Genomic DNA, 24,510 nt, shown 5'->3' on the forward strand with positions numbered 1-24,510 from the left:
TAAAGGTCTACACATTGCAATTGTTCTGTTTTTCAAAAGCTTCTGCTACACGTAAATGGATAATTATGCGTTTAAAAAAGCATAACCTTTTTCATTGTTTTCACACAAACAAAGTTAGGGTACAAATACTATACACCACTTGGGTGCTTTAACTGTAGCATACCTCCTAAATTTTAAGATTTTTCTGTAAAAGTTGTGTTTCGCTGGAAGGGCCCTGGCAGGTTGTTGATAATGTTCTTCCTGATTTTTTTTTCTTTTAGTAAAGGCCTGGTTAATTTTACTTACGCATTTCTCAGCAGCAAAAAAAACAACTCGAACATGTGGGTCAGTACTGAAAGACCTATGACATGGTAGACAGGCCGACTCATGGGTCATCGCCCTTGTTCTTTTGTTGTGTTCAGTCGGTTGCCTTTACTTTAGTCCTCCTGTCGCATTTAGCTACTTATCGGTGTTTAGATTTTAGATCAGCTACGGGTACCTCCCCACTTTAGGATCAATTTCGGTTTCACCAGAAAATCATTTCTGCCTCCAGTTCTTTCTCAGTCCTATTGCCTTCAGTTCATTTCAGCCATCCTCCCCAAGTACCTCACTCCACCCCGCTCCTATATCTATCCTTTCATGTTTGCACGGCAATCACTTTTACGTCGTTGGTCTGTTAACCTCTACCTAACACACCTTGCTTCTGGGCTACCTCTTGCCGAGCAGAGGGCTGCATTGGAAGGTGGTGTTTAGGTGGAGTGGGAAGGTTTTGGGCGGTCAGAATGTGTTTTTTTTTGTTTGTATGTTGCATCATGAAATGTCGGAACTATGTGAATAATTCATGCACTTTTTTCTTCTTTTGTTCTTGCATACAGCCTGTATCAAATTCGAGGCTTGAATGTAGGACTGGGATTGTTGCCCGCTCAGTTTATCATTCCAACGCCACAGAGGGACTGTGGTAAGAGAGGGACTGTCACTCCAAAGTCGATAAAACCCCCCACTCAAGTGTGAAAGTATGCAAGGAGTGGCTCCTGGTGGTTTAGGGGTTGCCGCTTCCACCTGGGGCAGGTCTTGTTTCAGGGTTCCGGCAGGTCTGCCGAAGCGATGGTCTAGCTGACCGATGTCAGTCTCCCTCCATCAACATGTGGACAGGAATAGCCAGGGTATGTGAGCGGCATTCTCTTTTCAGCCTTGCTCCAGGGGTGTAGGAGAGGGCCCCACTGATCTCTGTTGCTGCCGGAACATGCCTCCTCCCCTGTGGACACCTGCTGAGAGCGGCGCACAAACACTGCATCGTAGAACCTCTTCTTAAGAGTCTGACACTGCATGTGATCTCCGCACCTCCATATCGGGCACAGTCTGGGTCTACCCTGCTGGCGCAACATCCCGTTCCACTGCAATTTGCGGCCCATTCAGATGGCCTGCATTCTATCCATGTGGCAATCGATCAGCCTATCGTGGCCGAATCCCCGCTCCCGTCTGTCCCTTCTGCATCTCGTCTGTGTCCGACCTCCCATATAACTCAGCCTCACAGCTCCACTCATTGTGGGTCTGGGGCCCATTATTAGCCACCCCCAATTCCCAAGCACCACAATGCCTCTGGAGATCATGTTCTGTGTCACCAAGGACAGGCTGACAAGTTCATCCAGCCTTGCCTAGGCTGCAGATGAACAGGTGCAGCACATGTGTCCACATCTCTGATTTTCTGCCTCCTGAGCTCTTCCAAGGCAGACACAAGAGGGACGGAAAGTTGAGCCTCGTCTGGCAGAGCCAATGTGATTTTGCACGGATATTAATGGTTGTTGGTGCAGCCAGTGATAGAGTTAAGAGAAGAGCATTTACCGTGTTTGGTATCTTGGCACACCTCCTCTAATGTATATTTCTAACTGCAGATTCCTCACCTAGTGAATATTCCCCAGTAGTCAGACTGGATCCGAAAACTTTAAAACCCGTACTACTGCATGCTGATAGGTGGTGTTGTGCAGCAATTCATGTCATTCCGGGCATGAATTGCTGATGTCGGTTCCTTTATTTACATGCCTTCAGAAGCAGGTCTAGAGCCTCTCCTTGGTCTTTTGAATGTTACCATCTTCCAAATTACCCAGTGTGCAAGAGAAATTGCTGCAACCTGTTGAAGTCGAAAGCAAGGCCCCGTTCTCACTCCCGAAGTTGCTCCCACAGCAGCTCATCATCGCAGTTGAAGTCTTTGGGTAAGTTCAAGACAAAGCATCAGAAGTCTAAGTGGGAATCTGCCCCTTCCCTCTACTCTCGGACTCGAGAGAGGGTGCAAGGATATCAGTGTGCCTCTCCACTTCACTCCCGATCTCCATTGGAACCTATTCAAAGTTTGGGCCAGCACAACATGAATTTTCAGGCTTGTCGGCAAAGTTGCAGCAATAGAGTCCTTCAGAGAAGCTATGCTGCACATATTCGTGACTTTACCGGCTCCCTCTCGCGCCTTTGTGTTCCAAGGATCCGTAGGGGCCTCCAGTCGAACTCAAGCTGGTGAGTCTTCCCTTGAACCTGCATGTTCCTCTTCAACTGACATTGGGTTCAGCATCAGCTCCGGTGCTGACTTCAGTTACGATGCCGACTTCAGTTACGATGCCATCCACTGCCTTGATTCCTTTGGCATCGATTCCAATAACTTTGATGCAAGAGGAGGATGTACAGCTAATTTTGCTATCTGCTTCCAATCCGTATCCGCCTCGACGAGATCTCGTCCAGCATGCAGCCACTGAGCAATCCTTCAGAGTCTGATATCTTGTTCGTACCACATGGTAGGGCCCAAACATAGCACAGTCTTTTTGGCATCGACTCAGACTAGGATAAATGTTGTAATCCAAATGATGATATGATCTTCTAGCGTAGATTAGTTAAGTTCTTTATTTAAGTTGTTACAAGTATAAATGATGAAAACCCCACCAGGAGCAGCTATCCTGCTGCTCAGCCCATACCCAACTGACATTCACAGACATCCAACATTCCATCCATCCAACATTCCACACCACACTCATTCTGGCTGAGCAGCAGATAAACGCAAGTTACAACATATCTCCCTTCTTTACGGGGAACAAGTGCATTGTGAAATAGGTTAGATGAAACACTTAAAATAATGACAATATGGCAAATAACATAGAGTCAAGAAATTGAATACAATGCATTAATAATAAGAAAAATAATGCAATACAATATAAACATCTCACATCAAAACCTGTCACACCATACCACATCTCATCAAACTCACATAAACGAAACATCCTATCACAGCATACTACATCTCACCAAACTCACATAAAAGAAACATCCTATCACACCATACCACATCTCATCAAGCTCACATAAACGAAACATCCTATCACAGCATACTACATCTCACCAAACTCACACAAAAGAAACATCCTATCACACCATACTACATCTCATCTCGCACATAAGATTTCACACCACATTACATTCTGACCAAAGTATCGCGTCACCTCCTGAAATAAACCACCATCCTACATCATACACCAAAACCTATATGCACCAAAACCTATATGCCATAGATCACACCAGTTGGCCAGACCGGTACGACAAGCAACATACAGGGAACAACCCTTAAACCAATACATATATCAGGACACACTGCGCGCACCGCAGGTCAGAAAACGATCACCCTCATACACTTCTATCCAACATTCCAAAACTCAAACACCAATACAATCAGTGTCACGTACACACATATAATACAACAAACCATACTTAATAATGAGTGACATAACAGAACACAGCCATCTCATGCACGACTCAAACCAATAAGTGGCCCAACAATTAACCACCACCTCATACACAACATTAATAGTGTTTCAAAATTCTGGGACCTGTGTCCCCCCCCACTTCCAATTATGGGACAAGGCTCTTCGTCGTGGTTCAAATTCAAGCACGAAGTCAATAGGTGACTTATTTACCTACTATCAATCTACAACAAATATGTAGTAATGAGTGACTTAACAAAACACAGCCATCTCATACATGACTCAAACCAATGAGTGGCTTAACACCCATACACAATATCTACAGTGGTTCATATTCTGGGACACCTGTCCCCTCCCAATTCCAATTATGGGACTTGGCTCTCAGTCGTGGTTCAAATTCTGGGACACTTTGTCCCCTTCTATTTCTGGTTCCATGGCCAGCTTCTGGGATCGCTATCCCGGTTCCAGGCTCACTCTGGAGGCTGCCAGATTCTATCTCCTAGGATCACTGTCCCGGCTCTGGGCTCTATGCCCTTCATCACACTCTTGCTTTTAGTTACGGTCTCTGTCATTTATCCCAATTATAAACTTTATAGTCATTTTGGATTAAAGGGCACACTGCCGATATTCAGCAGGTAATCTTCAGCTTTCAATAAACTCTATTACCCTGACCAGTGATGTAATTGGCAAACGTCTGCAAAGGCAGGATCTTTTCCACTCACTTGTGTTTTTTTTTTTTAAACATTCTGAGTTAAAGGACACGCTGTCGGTATTCTCACAGCAATTAACACAGTCATCTTATATCACGCATCAGCAAGGCAAGAAGGTTAACTGATAAAAATATTTCTCTGACCAACTGCCGATCTCCGCGCAGAAAGGTACCTGGTAATCTGAAACTCTCAATTGACATTGTTGTCAATACCTGGTCTTGTAAACTGTGTGCGCCAAGATTATTCACATAAAATGGAGGCACGCATATCAACTTAGAACCGGGTGGTTTTCGGCACGCACATGCACCCATAATCTCCACACAGAAGTACTGACGCGGATTGGAGTGAGAAGTCGTCACAAAAGAGATGGTGACATGGTGACGCCGAAGGTCTCCATTAGGAGGTAAATTGGCGCGTGTGTTGTCCATCTCGTGCAGGATTTTTTTCCATTTAAACTGTAACAGTTAATCCGTTACTGAGGACAAAACTGTACATACACGGCACACCCTGAAAACAGTGTAAACCATTGACATTGCCCTCACTCGACACTTCCAAAGAATCGATGTTATTCATCCCTGCCCAAAAACAGCATCAGACAGCAACAGGCCCGTATTTTAAAGTCAACCAACTGCTTAACAGCTTCTCACCGGGGCCCAGTCTTTGCCCCCGAGTAATATATTTCAAAATACACACTGGGGCTCGATCTTTGCCCCCGATCGACACACATACAGATTCTTCACACTGAAACCTAACTCTTCAATAATTAGCACTGGGACCCGATCTTTGTCCCCGATCAACATATTTTAAGTGAAATACTGAAACTCGTATTTTGTCCATGATTAACTCTAAATCTGGCACGCTTGGGTTAAAGGGCGACCGTTGGCAGGGTCACTGGTGGGGTTTGGGTGCCAGACAGCAGTACATACGTAGTTCTAATTTCCTTAAAAAGTCTTTTACCTTGTGGTTTCCTTGGTTATTATTTCCTGTACCTGTCAGGTTTCAGTTCACGAACATCCTAGGACTTCTCTTTTCTGTTCCTCTCAAGTTTCACTTTTTTTTAAAGTTCCAATAGGTGGCACACGTGGATTCTTCTTCTAAAACATCGCCAAAATGTTGTAATCCAAATGATGATATGATCTTCTAGCGTAGATTAGTTAAGTTCTTTATTTAAGTTGTTACAAGTATAAATGATGAAAACCCCACCAGGAGCAGCTATCCTGCTGCTCAGCCCATACCCAACTGACATTCACAGACATCCAACATTCCATCCATCCAACATTCCACACCACACTCATTCTGGCTGAGCAGCAGATAAACGCAAGTTGCAACATAAACCATGATGATGGGGACTATTATGTTCCCCAGTATGATGAAGAAAACTGGTATGAAGAACTTCGAGATGCCAATGTGCTGGATGCTTTCAGAGATACTGGTGTTTTGTGCCCCCCCCCCCCTTCCTCCCGTTGCATGGAAGCACCTCTTTTGCTGTTTAATGTGAAGAGTGGCAGATGTATTAGATTTACAGCTCCCCACCATAGAAGTGAAGACTAATGTACTTACTGAAGTACTTCAACCTGATCAGGGTCCCAAAGATCCCCTGTTTCTGTTTAATGAAACTGTTTTGGATACCCTTTTGAGCACTTGGTCAACGTCATTTTCAGGTCTGCGTGTTAATAGGCAGGTCATTTGTCATCCTTGTCCACTCACCAGGCAACCCAGCGTTGTTACACAACAACTGACACCAGAGAGCCTAGTGATACAGGCTTCCATCAACAAAATTAATACTAATGCTTCCCACGCTGCCCGATTGTGAATCAAAAAGAATAGACACATTTGGGAAACAGATTTTCTCCTCTACAAGCGTGGCCCAGAGGTCTGTAAATGCCTGCTTTCTTTGAGACCGCTGGTCTCATGCCCTTTGGGATACTGTTGCACAAGCTTTGCTGGCTGTTCTGGGTGATCTTCGGGCGTCCCTTACCCAGGCTATTCAAGGCAGTTGCAATGTGGTAAAGTTTGTTATACATTCTGGATTAGACATGACTGACTGCTTAGGTCAAGCAATGGGTACGAATGTGGTCCTTCAGCGCCATGCCTGTATGAGGTCTACAGGCTTCTCCAGGGTTTCCAGTTATGGGCTCTCGCTTTTTTGGGGAGAAAGCACTTTGGAGCGGTTCAAGGAGACTAGTTCCCTGGACCTTTTTGCTTACACAAAACAATTCCACCATCAATTTCACACTCTGTGTCTATGGTAGAGGAATTCTATTTCGCCAGCCACAGACTCCTCCATCAGCCCAGCAGGTCTTTCAGCCCTTTCGTGGATGGGGCCACGGTTCTCATAGACAGCGCTCAGTGCAGCAGGAACAACGGTCAGCTTAGTTTTCCCCACCCTTCCAGCAGCTAGAAAACCGGTATAGTGTGTCCTTTCTGACACACAGCCACCTTTTTGGTGGCAGGATCCAATATTTTCTCCAACAGTGGCAGGCCATCTCTTCAGACTAATGGCCCTTCCAAATTGTCCATCAGTGCTACTCCCCGCTTTTCTCTCTGCTGAACCTTCCTCCACCATGAGTACAGCTGAAGGATGAACACCTGTCTGACTTATAGCAGGAAGTGCAGACTATTTTGACCATGAAGAGGTTTCCGGCCTCGGAAGTAGGAACAGGGTGTTACCCCTGTTACTTCCTTCTGCTGAAGAAGGACGAAAGCCTTCATCCTATTTTAGATCTTTGACTTCTCTACACCTTTCTGCAGAGGACACATTCAGGGTGCTCACTTTAGCCTAGGTCCTGTTTGCCCTAGTCTCCGGACACTGGAAGGTGGTGTTGAACCTTCAGGATGCTTATTTCCTTTTCCCAGTCCTAGACGCCCCCATTTGCTTCCTAAAGTCGTAGTGGTTAGGAGCATTCTCAGTTGGCAGTGCTCGCTTTTTGCTTCACAAGTGCCCTATAGGTGTTCACGAAAATAATGATTGTGGTAGCAGTACACATTCAGAGGCCGGAAGTACCAGTCTTCCTCTACTTCGATGACTGGCTAACTTGCCCCATGCAGTAGTCAACCACCTCCAGACGACGGCACACCTCTTTACATTGTTGGGGTTCACTATCAACATACTGAAGTTACACCTAACTACTTCGCAGACACTCCTGCTCAACTGAACTATTCTGGAAACAGTACGGTTTTGTGCTTTTCCCTGAAATGAAGAGTCGGGACATTCAGGCTATGATCCTGAGGTTTTAGCCTTGGCTTTGCGTCTGTGCTCATGGCTCTGTGGCTCCTTGGGTTGTTGGCTTTTTAAATCATGCTGGCTGAACATACCAGGTGGCACATGCAGGCTTTGCAGTGGGACCTACATTCCCAGTGGGCACAGCATCTGGGCAATCCGGTGGATTGTATTCAGATTTCGGAGGAGACTACAAAAGATCTACAGCGGTGACTGCTGAACCATGATTGGGTCATTGGAAGGCACCTGTCCTTACCCTATGCACATGGTGGTCACAATTCATCACTACAGTGTTGGGGAGGCCATCTGAGAGAGGTGGAGGTTAGAGGCCTCTGGTTATGAAAATCTGTCTTCCGATAAAGCTTCCTCTTCTGGAGGACCTTCTGTCACATTAGCATGACAGGGAGCTGCACTTGGGCCTGCAACAAGACATCTTTCCACAAAATCAGTGTACACCAGTCATTGGGACAAATTTATGGACTGGTGTGGCACTCAACAAATTAACCCATTACAAGCAAAGTTGTCTTAGCTTTTGTTGTTTGTTCTGTCCCAGCAAAGACTTGCTTTAGGCACTGTTAAGGACTCCTTATACGCTCTTTGGGCTTTTTGGTTTGCAACAAAGCTGCTACCACTGCTTTGGCAGGTGGAGTGCCTGTCCTGGACATTAGTCAAGTGGCTACTTGGGCATTGGTACACATGTTCAAGAAGCACTACTGCCTCCACAGTCAGGTCTGTCGAAAGAGCCATTTTGCATGGTTGGTCCTGCAGGACTTTGTGTTTGGAGTCATTTTACAGACCCACCACCTTGGAGGCACTGCTACAGTATCGGGTGACAAGGTGAGGAATCTGCAGTTAGAAGTATTCTCAGATGAATAAGCTACTTACTTTCAGTAACTATTCTGTTGGATAATCTATCTAAACACTGATCCTCCACCAACCCTTCCACCTCCTGCTTCTGTGAACTGGATTCTTTTTACATCTAATAAGGTCCCAAATCTACAGATCTGCACACTGGTCATGCCAGTCTGCTGATGGGCTCTAGACCTGAGGGTGCGGACAGCCTGACGTCAGTGTGCATGGGAAGCGCTTATATGTGGCTCACACATCACTTTTGGGCCGCTACTCGGCTGGCATGGAGCTGGATGATGCTACCTACCGGAACGCAGTAGTACTGCTTTTAAAATTTCCATATCCTGACCGACTTCTGGGTGAATAATCATACAATGAGGAATATGCGGTTAGATAAAGTATCCAGCAAGAAGAACGTTACCGAAAGTAAGTAACTTATTAAATTTACCCAAATTCCATGTCTATGTAGCGAAGGCAAGAGTGTTAGAGCCAGGCGTAAATGAATTGGAAAACATAGATGCTTAAATCTGCTTTCATTTTTCTCGCCCTGGATTTCCAAACTATATATGTCTATTACAGAAAAAAAAACTGCATTCTTCTAGCATAAATCTGAACGTGATAAAAGCAGTTGTTTGTAAATACTTCAAGTTTTAGCGTATCTGTCTTTTAAAGGACATTTGTAAAATGTCTGTATGATTCTCGTGTGGGAACCCAACCATCATCACTTCTCCATTCAATTTGGCAAGAAGAGAAGTTGTGTTTAAGCAATTCTTTCAGTCTGCCTTCTTCTCCTTGCTGCTTTACCAATGTGACGAGGAGCATTGCAACAATACTGTGATCTGTAGGTGTAAGAATGAAAATCTGCCTAGATATGTGTATGACTGTGGACCAGAACGCTGAAGAGACCTGTTAAGTTTAAGTAGGGTTACTGCAAAGCTAGTCTTTGAATGCCTGACTTCCAGGGATTTCTAGGTGGGGGGGAGGCCTTGTGGATATTTTCAACTGTGCTGTAGAGTTGTGTGATCTGACCACACGTGTGGTAGTGGATAGTTATACTCCATGTCTTGGCATAAAATGTGCGTTTTACTCATAATTGTTTTTGGGGGGAGAATTAATGACTGCAGTAAAGTCGTGAGGACAAATTCTATCCCACTCTCTTGATGTGCACTGGCCCAGTTTGAGACTTCACTAAGCTCAGGCATCACATACGCTTGGGATGACAACAGTGATAACTGAAAAAAACCTCCCGGCTGCCCATTGTAATTGGCCTCTCAGATAGTATAATTCAGAAGAAATAGGCTATGCAATATTCATTTGCTAATCTGGTTCATCATATTTCCTACTTCGATCCTGTGTTGGCCACTCAACCACCGGGCTGCCCATTGTAATTTGCCTCTCCGATAGTATAATTCAGAAACTGGTGCCATAAACTGCCCCTTTCAGTCAGCACCTTCAGCTTTAATGCAACCTTGCATCACCCTGCAAACTATACCAGTTCTCCTATTAACACCGTAGGACCATATGTATTAAGACGAATTACGATCGCAAACGCTGAAATTCGCAGAATTTCAGCGTTTGCGAGCGCAAATTGGTCAAGTGCTATGTATGAAAGCACAACTGTCTCGCAAATTAAGGAATCGCAAAATTTGCAATTCCTTATTTTGCGAATGCATTTAAGGAATCGCAAATTGCGATTCCTTAAATGCAATGTATGAAGCACCCAAGTTGTGCGAATATGGCATAAGGAATCGCAAACTACCACCAACTACAGGTTGGTAGTAATTTGCGATTTCTTTCAAAAATGCTCATTTTTGCACTTTTCAAACTGGCATGTGGCACACACACATGCCCTTAGGGCATGTATGTGCGCCACATGTGCACCCATGCTCATTTTAGGGGTGCAACAGGGTGTCCTTTTGACACCCTGGCACACTTGAAATTGCATTCTCAATTTGCGATTCTCTAATTGGGAATCGCAAATTGAGAATGTCTTCCCATTCATTCCTATGGGCCTGTAGGCCCATAGGAATAAATGGGGAGGTATTCCTTAATTGCGAATCGCAATTTGCGATTCACAATTAAGGAATATGTAGGATTCGCAAAATGTATTGCAAATCCTACATACATCGCATTTTGCGATTCTCAAAAATTCGCTATTGTAGAATCGCAAAACCGAACATTGATACATATGGCCCATAGTCCCTAAAAAGCCTCCTCCGAAGCAGCAGTGGTAGATCAGTGAAATATTAGAGGAGACGGAGAGCATTACCATTTCAGACAGTGAAATCTGTCCTGTTACTGCCAACTGCAATATTTTAGAGGTTGGAGATTTCAAAGCAGCTAAGGTGGTCCCAAGTTATTTTCCAGAAGGTCTAATTCCGAATAGTGTATCCCAGGTACAGTCAAGTGATTGATTGATTCTAACTTGACGGAAATGACTGATACCCTGTACTGTCCATCCTACATTTTCATATATGAAGTATATACGGACTATAATGCTTGAGCTAAAGAACTTATATTTAGTCTGGGACCTTTGCGACAGAGCTCTGTGCTGATTACTGTGATTGACACACTGTGTTTAAGAAATTGCTGCCCAGAAGAAATAATTCAAGCAGCAACTGTTTCACTGGTTGAAATTCAGTATCACTTTTCTGTGAACATTTACTTTGGGATTGGTGTTCTGGACCTGATTATTGCTGTCTTTTTCATTTTGGTGCTGTATGTCTGCAGTTTGAAGTAGGGTAACATAATTTATTTCATTGGTCCAATGAAGCGGTACCAAAAAAATGTACAGGTGTCAATATTTCTTTAAATAATGTGTAGTTTCTTCCGTAGTTCTGAAAATATGGGAGCAGTATTTAAGTCCTACTATATATTTCTGGGATATTTACACTTGTCTTTTAGGTGCAGTTCCTTAATGTGCAAAGATTACTCTGGCAATTAGGCAGATTAAATAAATATATCAAGCAGGATTCATTTTCACATGTTTTATTAGCACCTCACCTTGTCTATAATTTCTTTTTTTAAACTGTTTTTCAGATATCCTGGAAAGAGGTGACCGCAAGCAATTTTTCGAAGCGCACTACTCTCAGATTTATTTTATCTTCTATGAAAATTTCGTAACACTGGAAAATAGCTTAAAGCTCAAAGGTACTGTTGTTTTTTCATTGTATTTATAATTAATTTCTTTAGATTACTGAATGAGACTGCTTCACTAGTTTCAAACGTGCTACAAAAAAAAAAAATGAAAATTTTTGTTAGTCGGTTAAAACATGAGTGTTTGTTTCAGATTAAAATCCCTATGCTATGATAGCACTTTAATACGGTATTCAGAGACTTTGTGCTGCCACTGGGGATTCCTGTCACCCCCGGGCATTCTTAATTAACGCTGTTTGGTCAGAAAGTGGATCCCCTGCCTTGTTTGATGCCATGAGACTAGAGCATTCTCTTCTTAGCATGCAAGACTGTTTGGGCATATGAAAAAATTATTACTGCCCTTTGTTCCAAATGTCGTTTGACACGTTTTAGAAAACGAAACCAGTTTAGCGTCCTTAACAGATAATGTAGGGGCAGCACAATAAGTTTTTTTTTTTTGTTCAATATCTTTATTATTTTAAAAAGAGTTCATACAATTATAATAGAATGCAATACTTACAGAGCAAAGTGATCAATAAATAAGTAAAACATTTAAGAGAATACAAACACCAAGATAGAATTCATGTCAGAAAAATAATGAGATCCCAAATAGTACCAAATCAAAATATAATATGCAAAGCGTATCTCATACTGGATTTATAGCAAAAAATTTGTTGTATTGCACAAAAACCAAAAAATATCAGAATGAAAGAAAGAAGAAGAGAAAAAGAAAGGACAAAGAAGAAAGAACAAGGAAGGAAGAGAGAGGATGATAGATAAATAAAATGATAGCTAGATAGATAAATAGATAGATGGGGCACCTGCGGCAGTGGAAAAAATAAATTAAGAAGTAGAGACAAAAGGATATTGGGCTACCAACTCCTGAGAGGTCAGTTTCATATATTTATCTAGAGTCCTCCAAATAGTATTAGAGATGAAATGAGTACAATGCTTCTCTTCAACAGGTGTAGGGTCCCCACGAAGAAATGATACCCAAGCCCACCAAGTATGATAAGACAGGAAATTAAAGGATTTCCACTCGGTTAAAATAATTTTTTCAGCAATTGATATAAGGAGATCTAATAGCTGCATATCGGTATCATCCAAGGGAAGCGGAGGACATGCAGCCCACGATCCCAATAAGATTATAGGTAGCGAGAGCTCCATTGGAATATCAAAGATTAGTGATAAATGTTTCTGAACTAAATTCCAAAAGGATTGTAGTAACGAGCATTCAGAAAACATATGTTGGTGAGTGCCTGAGACCAAATTGCAATTCCAACAAAGATCATTATCCCTCAGTTTCAACTTGTATAAGCGAGCAGGGGTCCAATGCAGAAGATTTATAGAAAAGAATTTCGATTGTAAAAGAGACGGAGCAATCTTATTCCGTAGATAAACCTTCCCCATTAACTGCCATGACTCTTGTGAGATATGTTTGAAAGTATCACAATCAAAATGATGAGACCATTTATCCTGTGTAATAGTAGCCTGTGAGGGAAGTGGCGCAGATTAAAATGTATATATTTTCGAGGCAGTATGACCTGAACGAGACCACATAGACAAAAGTGAAATAGTAACTGAATCCATACGAGGGTCACTTTAGAAAGGGCAACCTTTAACTTTAAAAAGGAAAAAGGAATTGAAATCCATATTATTAAGATTATATTTCCTGGCCAAAGAAGAAAAGGGAAGAGGATCATGATTGGGGTCATAAAGATGGTTGACCAACGTAAGAATTCTGTTAGCCCAGGAAGACATCGTAACAGGATCAATATCGGTAACAATTTTAGAATTCTACCATAATGAAGACCATCTCGACTTATGAATGGGATGGAAACCTTTTTATCTATATATTTTAGAGCATTAATTGTGTCTGAAATAATACGGCTTGAATGAGGAAACAAGCTTAGAAGCAGTGAGAAAGGAAGGGGTAGAAAGAGGAGAACAAAACCCTCGTTCAATATAAATCCACGGAGGAGTATGGTGGGAATTCGATAAAAACCAAAGAGCACCCTGAGACGATAAAAAAGCAATTTGATATAAGTTCCAATCTGGAAGATTACATCCACCCAAATCAGATGGCTTCTTAAGATGTTTATATGCAATTCTAGCACGCTTATCACTCCATAAAAATTTTGACGTAAATAAGTCACACAGAAAAAGGATGAGGAAAGTTTTACGGGCAGCATGGAGGATAAAAAGTTAATAATCGGACTTATCATCATCATCATCTTAAGAGTTTGCAGTCTTCCCCACCAGGATATATAGTTCTGAGACCAGGAGGACAAAAAATCTTTAACCTTAGCTAGTATATGAGATTCATTATAAGAAATAGTATCTAAAAGGTTATTACAAAACCAAATTCCAAAGTATTTAATTCGAGTCGATTGCCATTTGATGCTGGCGTCACCCATGTGAACTGGGAAGCACAACACATTAAGAGGGAACATTTCCGTCTTATCTCTGTTCAGAGTATACCCTGACACGAGTGAAAACTCCTTAATGGTATTAGAAATGGCAGGAATTGCAGTAGAAATGTCTTCAGAGAAGATGAGAACATCGTCTGCGTACGCAGCCGTTTTAATTGTATGTGAACCAAATTGAAAACCTTTGATATTGTCATTTAAATTGAGTAATCGAAGGAGTGGGTCTATAGCCAATAGTAAGAGAAGGGGTGATAACGGACAGACACCCTTGTCTAGTGCCTTGACGTAAATTTAAAAAGGAAGATGTAGCCCCATTGACTCTGATGTTAGCTTTAGGTTGCGCATATAGGGACATTAACCGGTTGATAAAAGAATCCCCCAAGTTATGGGATTGGAGTACTTGTAAAAAAGGCCAACAAACTTTATCAAAAGCCTTTTCGGCATCAAGGGCAACCGCAACCGATGGCAAAGCAGAAAGTTTCGCTTTCTCCAATATATGACAGAAGGTTTGGATATTATCTCTAGCACGTCTCCCTTTTACAAAGCCAGTCAGAGAACCATGAATAAGACTTGGGATATGGCCCTCTAAACGCTTAGCCAGGAATTTTGCAAAAATCTTAGCTTCCATATTTAGTAGCGAAATTGGACTGAAAGTTTTTAGGGTCAGAATGCTCTTTCCCTTTCTTCGGAATAATGACAATAGTAGCCTCAGCGGCTGACCCAGAGACTTTACCAGACATTACAAAGTTATCAAAAACTTTCTTGAGATATTTTATTCTTGAGGATGAAAAAGTCTTGTAGAAAGCAATAGGATAAGCATCAGGCCCAGGAGCCTTCCCCGACCGAGTTGCCCTAATGGCTTGAATTATCTCTTCAGAATAAATCGGTTGCCTCAGAGCAGTCCTCTCCGACTGCGAAATGGTATGTATAGGAATCAAGGACAAGAATTGCTGACACACAGATAGGTCACATTGATCTTGGGGATTGTAAAGATTTTCATAAAAATTGCAAAACACTTTCTTGAGTATGGAATTTCTTTGAGCCATTAGCGTCATTAATATAGGAAATCTGAGCAGTTTTCACATTCGCATTTTGATACTTTAAAGTGACAGCCAACATCTTACCTGCTCTATTTTGTAATAGCAAGCGTCTAGACTTTTAAGCATGCACACCAATATAAGCTCTCTTAGTGACAATGGAGTTGAGAGTATTTCAAATTTTTGATGTCTTGCAAGAGAGACTTCTCATTAGAGCTTCTATATAATATCTCTTTACGTTTGATCTCATCCCCCAAAGATTGCAGCGACCTTCTGACATAGCTATTCGTTTTTGACATTTTTTTTGATAATATGGCCCCTAATTGTGCATTTAAATGCATCCCATAGAACTATTGGGGAGTTCACTGAAGACTCATTATCACTGAAGAAATTGTCAATCTCCACAGATAGTTCTTTAACTTCATCGTTATCATCCAAAATCTCTGTATTAAGATGCCAAGTACGAGGACCTTGTTTATCCGCCAGATTAAGAAGAGTAAATGAGACAGCTGCATGATCAGAAACAACTATTGGGTGAATTATTGCGTTACTAATGTGTTTTAGAAGAGCAGCATCAACTAGAAGATAATCAATATGCGAAAAACTAGTATGTGGAGAGGAGAAAAACAAGAAAATCACTACGCGTAGGGTTATGTAACCTCCAAATGTCGATAAGCTGATGAGCACACATTGAGTATTTTGCTTGTGACCTAGGAGGACAAAATTTAAAAGCAGAATGCCTATCTAAAAATAGGATCCAAAAGCAAATTAAAATCACCTCCAACAATTGTTCTAGCATTTTGAGGGATCTTGGAGAGCTTTTCATTTATTGAACGGCAAAAGAGTTGATCATCAATGTTCGGAGCATAAATAATCATAACATATAAATCGTCTGAGCCATTGGGCAAGCGAGAAAGCAACCATCTGCCATCCATATCATGTTCAACAGTGACAATAGACAGACCAGAGTTCTTAGAAATCAAGGTTACAACCACGTTCTTCTTACCAGCGGCTGCAGAGCAAGCAACACCAAGAACCCACTCCTTCCGCTGGAGCAAAGCTTCCTTAAAGGCAATCTTTCTCTCCTGAAGAAGAACAATATCCCCAGATAAGCTTTTGCAGTAATCTAGGATCTTGGCCCTCTTAACAGGATGATTCAATCCACGAACGTTAAGAGAGATAACATTTAGACCAGTCATAAAAATACATGACACCAAACAAATAAGAACATCTGATAGAAGAGAAAGGGACGACTATACAACATGTCAATAGGTATATGAGTAAATAAACAAAAGGAAAAGCATAAAAAATGAACCGAAGCAGGAGTACCCAAGGAAGAAAAGATAGAAATAGGATAAGAAAAGACAAGAAAGAAGAGAAGAGAGAGAAAAGATGCTCCAAAGAAAAAAGGAGCATATAAAAAGAAGAACTCACCAGGGGATGTCTGTAGCAGACAATTTGCATGGGGAGAAAAAACGTGGAGGAGCAACCACAGAGGCCAAGACTAACAGTGCAGACCGCTCAAAAATAAATAGATATTTCATTAAAAAACAGAACATTAATGCAAATGTATACTATATTAACAACATTCCATCAATAGTATCAAAGAATAAATATTCCAGAAAACTACTTAACATAAGTGACCCACATATTATCATATCCTAAATAGAAAGGAGAAACATCAAGATCAGACATATATTAAATTAAATCATCATAAATAACAATAATAGATATAATAAATAACTATCTAAGGCAATATTAAATTAAGGCATCATAAATAATAATAAATATTATAAATAACAGCCTAAGGCATGGTAAATAGTCATAAGTGATGTAATAAATAATAAAATGAGTTATTAGAAATAGCAATATAAAACATTATAATTCATAAACCACTAATGTGCCCAACGCTATAGAAAATGATAGCATTTGTGAAAAAATACTAAGATATATAAAAAGGTATGCAATCTGCAGCAAAACACAATAAATGAATCACAATCAATAAAATATAACATATCTGATAGGTATCCAACATGTTATCGTTTAGGAAACCATAATAACTAAATAAACATATAGGAAATAAATAGCATAGTCCACCTAAAATATAGTTCATGCCTTAAGTACATAGATAATAGGAGAATTGATTAATATAATCATACTATAAGAATTATACAAAGATATATGCAGATGAATATAGGAAAAAGAGTAAGAGAGGAAGATACAAATGAATAATAGCCACATGAAAAAAGAATAAACACCAGCAAAGAATCAGGAAAAGAAGGGAAGAAAAAGTTCAAGCCAAACTGAAAAGGAATATACAAGGGACCTGAAGTGAGGGAGGAAAGACATATAGCAATTATCATAAAAAAAGAAAGAAAGAAAAGCCCAAAGAGAACCAACTATTTAGAATTACAAACCAACAAAAATTAATCGAAATAAATTAAGAAACAAAATGTACACAAGAGGAGAATGAGAGAAAATAGCAACCATAAACGCAGTTAGAGTAGGACAGAAATAAAAGGAGATGATAAAGAAATTGAGGAGAAGGGAAAGAGATATGATATCCACTAGTAAAAAGACAGCACCAAAACAATGTTAACGAAACAGATGTATATCTCTAGCATAGTCCTGCGATATTGATATTCTGTGCCCTTCCCATTGTAAAGTTTTAATCTTCCTCATTTGAGCTAGGATTTGTTCAGAATGTTGATGGCGTAGAGGTTTAAAAATCACCGGTCTTGGAAAAGATAACATTTTAGGCTTAAAGGTGGGAACTGTATGAGCATGTTGTATTTCAAAGTCCTTTTCAAATGAAATGTTCAGGACAGAAGGTATCCAAGTAAGCAAAAAATCCAACATTGAAGGAGCAGATTTCTCTCAATCCTCCGGAAGGCCAAAAATTGGAAGGTTACTTCGATGGTTCCTATCTTCCTGTTCTGTCAGGTCTCTTCTCAATGAAGCCAAGGGAAGTTCCATACTTTGAGCATGTTTAGCTTGCTTATTCGTGAAGTCTTCCACAGAACGTATTCGTGTTTCTGCATTGGAGACACATAGTGAGAGATTTTTGAGGTCATTTCGGATGACCGCCACCTCAACCTGAAGTAAGTCTGTGTTTGTTTTAGTGCTTTGTGCTATGTCATGGACTGCATTAAGTTTAATTAGAATAGTATCTAATGTTGAAGCAGAATCCATATTGCACTTTGCTGAGATATCTGGCGTAGGGGAATTCGGTTTAGACCTCTTCAAAATTCCTTTCGAATCTCTATCTTTGGGGGTGACACCCATGCTTTCCGCCATTGGAATACCGTACAAAAACCATACAGAATGACTTTAAGAACGTAGATGCTACAGTTGAGCAGAATACAATTATGCTTGAGATAATGAATATTACCACAAACTGGAGAATACAACAACGGAGATCAAGCACTGAGGCAGGCTTCTACGTATCCAATTGTTACATTGTGAGAGAAGCTAATATATGATCACAGTCAAATGCGCCACTAGAAAAAAGCGAGCAACCACTGGTTTCAGAAAATGGTGCTGGATGGCTTCTGCACACTGGCTTCAGAAAATGGTGCTGGATAGCCTCTGCATACCCAGCCAGAATCAATATATTTATTAGAGGCTTCAAAAATGCAAACTGCTCACTCAGCCAGAACCAAAATGATCATCAAAGGTCACAGAATAGCAGTCTAGTAGTTGGGCATGTGGATAATCACCCCCACTGAAGTAAAACCACCTGAAAAGCAGGTCACAAATAAGGTGAACAGCACTCAAACCAAAAATTGAGATTTTTCACAGCCTACTGGGCAGAAAATCTGGATTTTATTAAAGACACAGAGGCTAATATTATGCAAATCTCCTTTATTGCCACAGCTCAGCAGCAACAATTGAAGAATACAGAACTTCAATGAACATGCCAACATGCTATAAAATCCCCCCAGGAGCAGCCATCTTCCTTCTTTGTTAAACTGCGAACAATATAAAACCACAAGAAGAGATCAAACTCCAATTGAAGAAACATCTTCTAACTTGAGATCCGGACAGAAAAGGATTCTTATTCTGAAAGAAAAAAGAATAGATTCCCGTAATATCTCAAATAATATCATAAACATCAGGGTGGGATACATTGAAAAAGTGGAGGGATAATATTAGCTTCCGTGTCTTTAATAAAATCCAGATTTTTTGCCCAGCAGGCTGTGAAAAATCTAAATTTTATGGCATGACACGGAGGCCAACATTATGCACGTTTAAAGTGCATTAAGAACATTATCAATCACATTAGAGATTGGTTTGAAATAAATACTTTTGAACATACTATTTTTCGACCAGTCTGCTGCCCTAAGGATTTCTTGCAGCCCCCTTCAAGAATAAAGGTTTTAGAAGCCGGTGCACCTCTGAGGGAGTGTGCTCCAAAAATTGAGACCTCAACACCGCTTTCATACATCACTTCCTTCACCCATCTTGCCAACGTTGGTGAAGAAACTCCCTTATGAGGAGATCTGCGAGAAATTAATAATAGACTCTCATTCATTCTGAGACTTTTAGTTCTCTTTTCGTATTCTTTCAGGCATTTAACCATACAGAGTCTTTCATTCTGAGGAAAGAAGGGGTGAAAGATATAAGTAGACATAGTTTTGGTTCTCTTCTTTAGGTAAAAGCAAACACCTTCTGGTTGGAAAGCCCTGCTAGAAATATCTACTGCTTTGACATCTGAAGTTCTTCTGATCGATACTAGACATAATAAAACAGTAAGTTTATATGAAATGCGTTTTAAGGAAAGAGCGGAATTCTCGCCCCAGGAGGTTACGGTTCGTAACACATCCCTAACATCCCATAGAGCGGTACATTTAGTGGTTGGAGGATTTAATACTCTCATACTTCTCATAATCTTTTTAGTTGGTAAGCTCTGACCCACAGAAACACCATTCACTAAAGAGTGACCTGCAGATATAGCAGATCTATAAACATTAACAGTTCTGTAAGACAGACCGGATGTAAACAGTTCTGAAAGATAGTTCACGCAATGTACTAGATCAGTTGAAACGGGATGAAAACCTCATTGAAAACACCAGCAAACGTATTTGTTCCATGCCAATCCATATGCCTTACTTGTTTCAGATGCCCATGACTCAGATAGAAGTCTGAAAGCATCTGTCGAAAGCCCTGGGATTCGCCACTGTCTCCTGAAATCTTCCATGCTGTTAGGACCAGAAGACCCTGTTCTATAAGAGGATGGATGTCTCCCGCCGGACCTTGGAGTAACTCTGAACGAAGGAATTAAAATAGGGAAGTCTATGCTCATTTCCCAAACGATTGGAAACCAGGCTTGTGATCTCCAAAGGGGAGTTATCACTACTATGCTCTCTTTGTAACGTCGAGCATGAAGGAGTAGGCGAGGCAGCATTGCAAATGGAGAGAAAGCATATGGAGCTAAACCTCCCCAATCTTGGAGGAAAGCATCTACCTTCAGAGCTTGAGCATCCGGTCTCCAACTGAAGAACTCTTTCAATTGAGTGTTCAATCGGTCTACAAACAAGTCTGTCCTGAAGGGGCCCCATCTGGATTGGATATTCAAGAATATTTATCTGTCTAGTCTCCAGTTGCTGGATTCTTTGAAATTCCTTTAGAACCAGTCCCCTACACCATTGCTCAAACCAGGAATGTGTTCCGCTATAACTGATATTCCTTTGTTCAAGCAGTAGCCCCAGAAACCCTTCGCCAGATCCGATAGACCTTTGGAATGGGGTCCACCCAGCTTGTTGACATACCAAACTGCTGACACATTGTCCATACGTAACATTATACAACAATTCACTGACTTCTGGGTGAAGCATCGAATTGCAAATGAACCTGCTAGTAATGTTAAGCAGTTGATATGCAATTTCTTCTCTTGATCTGTCCATCGTCCCCCTGTTGAGGAGTTCCTACATCTCGCTCCCCATCCTTCCAAACTCGCATCAGATTCTATTATTAGGTCTGGTTCTTCCCCAAAAATGGCTGCCATTCCATGCCTCCGCATTCTTCAACCACCAAAGGAGTTCCCTCCTTGACTCTTGATCTAGAGAGACCATCTGGGAATACGATTGTGTTGATCTCAAAGCCCCTGCCTTTAGCCTCTGCAGTGCTCGATAGTGTAATGGGCCTGGGAAAATTGCCTGAATTAGTGGATGATAGAAGACCCAGGATCCTTGCTAGGATTCTTAGGGGAAAATTCCTTTTTGAAAGTATCTTTCTTCGTTCTTTTCTTACTTTCCTTACTTTGTCTCAGGTAATTTCAGTTCTTCTTTTATTGTATCTACCACAAAGCACAGGAACTGTGTCTGGTGGCTTGGTATTGTGCAAGATTTTTTCTTGTGTATAACAACCCCTAGATGTTCTAAGAGTCGTATTGCGAGGTCTGTATGAAGGGAAATAGTCTGTTTTGATTGAGCCAATATAAGGATGTCGTCGAGATATATAATTAGTCTCACTCCCCTTTCCCTGAGCCAAGTAGTCAAGGGGCGTAGAACCTTGGTGAAACACCAAGGAGCGGCCGAAAGGGGAGACTGCGAAATTGATAAAGCCTTCCCTCCCATGTGAATTGGAGGAATTTTTGATGAGGTCCCCAGATTGGGATTGTCACAAATAGGCGTCTTTCAAGTCTAGTCTAGTCAGCCAGTCCCCTTTCCTTAAGATGTCTCTTAAAATATGTATTTCTTCCATCTTGAAGTGATGGTAGACTACCCAATGATTTAAATCCTTTAGATTTACGGCTGGTCTTCGTTCCTTGTTTTTCTTTTCTACCAGGAGGATATTGCTGAGGAAGCCTAATTGTGTGCCCTCTATAATTGCCCCTTTTGTTAAAAGGTCCTTTACCTCTTGAGAGACCAGTTTGTTGTCTTTGAGTGAGAATGAAATTTCCTGTGGGTGACTTGTCTGTGAAAGGGTGTCGAGGAAATCTATCTTGTAACCCTTCACTGTATTCAAGACACATGGATCTTGAGCTACTATGTTCTAATTGCCAGAGAATTGGCGTAATCTCCCTTCCAACCCTGGAGGTGTATCTGAATGGTCTTTCAAGGTTCCTACTTGAGGAAAAAGAGCGCTGTTACCGTTCGCCTCTGAAGGGAAGTCCACGATTCCTCTGTCTTTGAGGGTAGAAATGCTGGGTGCGTAGGTACTCTGGAATTTTCCACCACGGCCCAGGAAGGGTCTTAAGGGAGGGAGTCCACGGCCATGATAACAAACCTGCATTCTCCCGGCCCTCCCAAAAACCCTATTGTGAAAGACCTTTTTAATTTCCTTTTGTAATTTTTGGATGGAGCTAAAGACTCCAACATATTTAGCCATCTCCTTAATAAAATCTTCTCCGAAGAGTAGAGCCTGAGAACTAGGCCCTCCATCCTTATTAGCTAGTTTAATAAGTTTAGGACCAATCTTAAGTAAGACCCCTTTGCGTATCTCCGTGGAGATTGCAGTGTATTGGCATTTCCAATCAGGCATATTACCCTCTGAACCCACTGTCTTAGTTCTTTAGGGTCGATTGGGGTATCCATAGGTATGCTGACTCGTCCATCTCAAATATTTTTGTGAGTGGTCCTATAGTATCGAGAAGGCGGTCCTGACAGGACTTTAGTCCTTTGTCCATACCTTGGCTACCACCTTGGGGTCAAGTTCGGGAGTCATAGCCACTTTGTCAGGCAAAGATCGACGTGGGCATTCGGAACGTAGCTTGGACTTAACCTCTTTGTGTATTTCTTTCCTCAACCAAAAAGAGAGGTAGTCCGCCACGTATTGTGAAGGAGTCCACTCCGGAGATAAGGGGTGTTTAAATAATAATGGGTCAAACATCTCATCACCAAACGGATCCACAATACCCATTTTGGATCACGAGGCCTTGGATGCCTCCTCTGAGCTTTCCATTCCTCTTACTTCGACCTCGTCGACATCAGTGTTGAACTCAGAAGAGCATGAAAGATTGATTTCTGGTTCAAAATCATCATCACTGTCGATGGCGATAGGGAGCTCAGGGCCCTTCTCTTGCCGCCTAGAGAGCGTGATGAGGGGTTGGAGGTTTTACTTTTCTTTGCCCCTTTAGGTATATTTCCTCCAGAAGCCCTCTTTCATGGGGCCTTAGTTGCCCCTTCTTGGTACTAGTAGATGGCCTTGTTTTATTGGAGATGTTTTCGATTTTTTTTTTTTTGTTTGTTAATAGTTTCATCAAGGGAACCTAAAACTTTCTCTAGTGCCTTAATAACTAATTCCTCTAATGTATCCTCTATATTTAAATGAGGAGAGGATGCCAACATAATGTTGCAAGGGATAAAAATATTTAAAAATTAGGGTATCCTTAATTATCTAAAGTGTTTGTATCCTAAAAGCTTTTGCCCTTTTTTTCTTCTTTAAAACTATCCTACCTAACATGAGGAACGAGTGAAAAAATCAGAGTAGAACAGCTGACTGCCAAACAGCTGACTGGGCTTGGGAGATAGAGCCGGTAACTGTCATCGTTTTAATCCCTACTTCCTAAAATGGAGTATGTATTAGGGACTGTTGAGTTGTCCCAAATCATCTAAAATGGCGGCCACGCACGTATCTAGCATGCATGGCCCCTTCCCAAGACCTTTCCTCTAATGCGCTCTATGCGCTAAGGCGGCTGTCCTCCCCAAACGTACTGAGTGCTCCAAATGAAATGCCGGTCCTTGCTTGTAACTCCGATCACCTCCCTGCCTCCTTAGCAGGGAGAGCGTGTCTCGGAGTGTGAGGGGTTCCGGGAAATCGTAGCAGGGACGCATTACAGGAAAGCATGCGGGCGCGTAAAGAGCCTCGTGGTGGTGGCGCATGTAAGGCCGGTAGCCTGAAGCAATTTTAAAAATAAGCAACGCGTAAAAGAAGCAAAAAAGTAAGGAATGGGTACAAAAAGGGAGAATTCCGGTTCAAAATAAAACCGGAGGTAGAGTTTAAAAAGTTAAAGTGAGAAAGAAAGATTTAAAAGTTAAAGATATAAGAGGGGAGAAAAAAATAGAAAAACACAAAGAACTCTGGATAGTACTCTTAAGACTACATATAAGCTACATAAACGGTATAAATAAACAGCATGGTAGAAATTAATAATGTAAGTAATAAAAGAGAGCTTAAGCTCAAAGGATAGTACTTATCTTTGTGAGCAGCAGCAACAAAGAAGAAAGATGGCTGCTCCTGGGGGGACTTTATAGCATGTTGGAATGTTCATTGAAGTTCTGTATTCTTCAATTGTTGCTGCTGAGCTGTGGCAATAAAGGAGATTTGCATAATTATGGCCTCCGTGTCATGCCATAATATTCAGATAGCGGCCACCATTTTGTGAAAAGGATTGCCACCTCAGCATAGTGTCTCATGAAGAAAAAGCAATGTGTGACATAATGAGTCATAAAGGATAGTATTACAATACTT

General features: G+C 41.4%; 1 protein-coding gene across 7 annotated transcripts in view; it reads left to right on the top strand.

Moving 5' to 3' along the window:
- Positions 1-24,510, top strand: part of RALGAPA2 (Ral GTPase activating protein catalytic subunit alpha 2) — a 1,855,355-nt gene that overhangs the window by 151,248 nt on the left and 1,679,597 nt on the right. For all 7 annotated transcript variants that reach the window (XM_085612413.1, XM_085612412.1, XM_085612410.1 and 4 more), the window contains exon 2: positions 11,535-11,645. In XM_085612413.1, coding sequence (XP_085468539.1) covers positions 11,535-11,645 — 111 coding nt within the window. The remainder of the gene's footprint in view (positions 1-11,534; positions 11,646-24,510) is intronic.

Source organism: Triturus cristatus, chromosome 6, assembly GCF_964204655.1.
Source record: "Triturus cristatus chromosome 6, aTriCri1.1, whole genome shotgun sequence".
NCBI classification, from domain to species: Eukaryota; Metazoa; Chordata; class Amphibia; order Caudata; family Salamandridae; genus Triturus; species Triturus cristatus.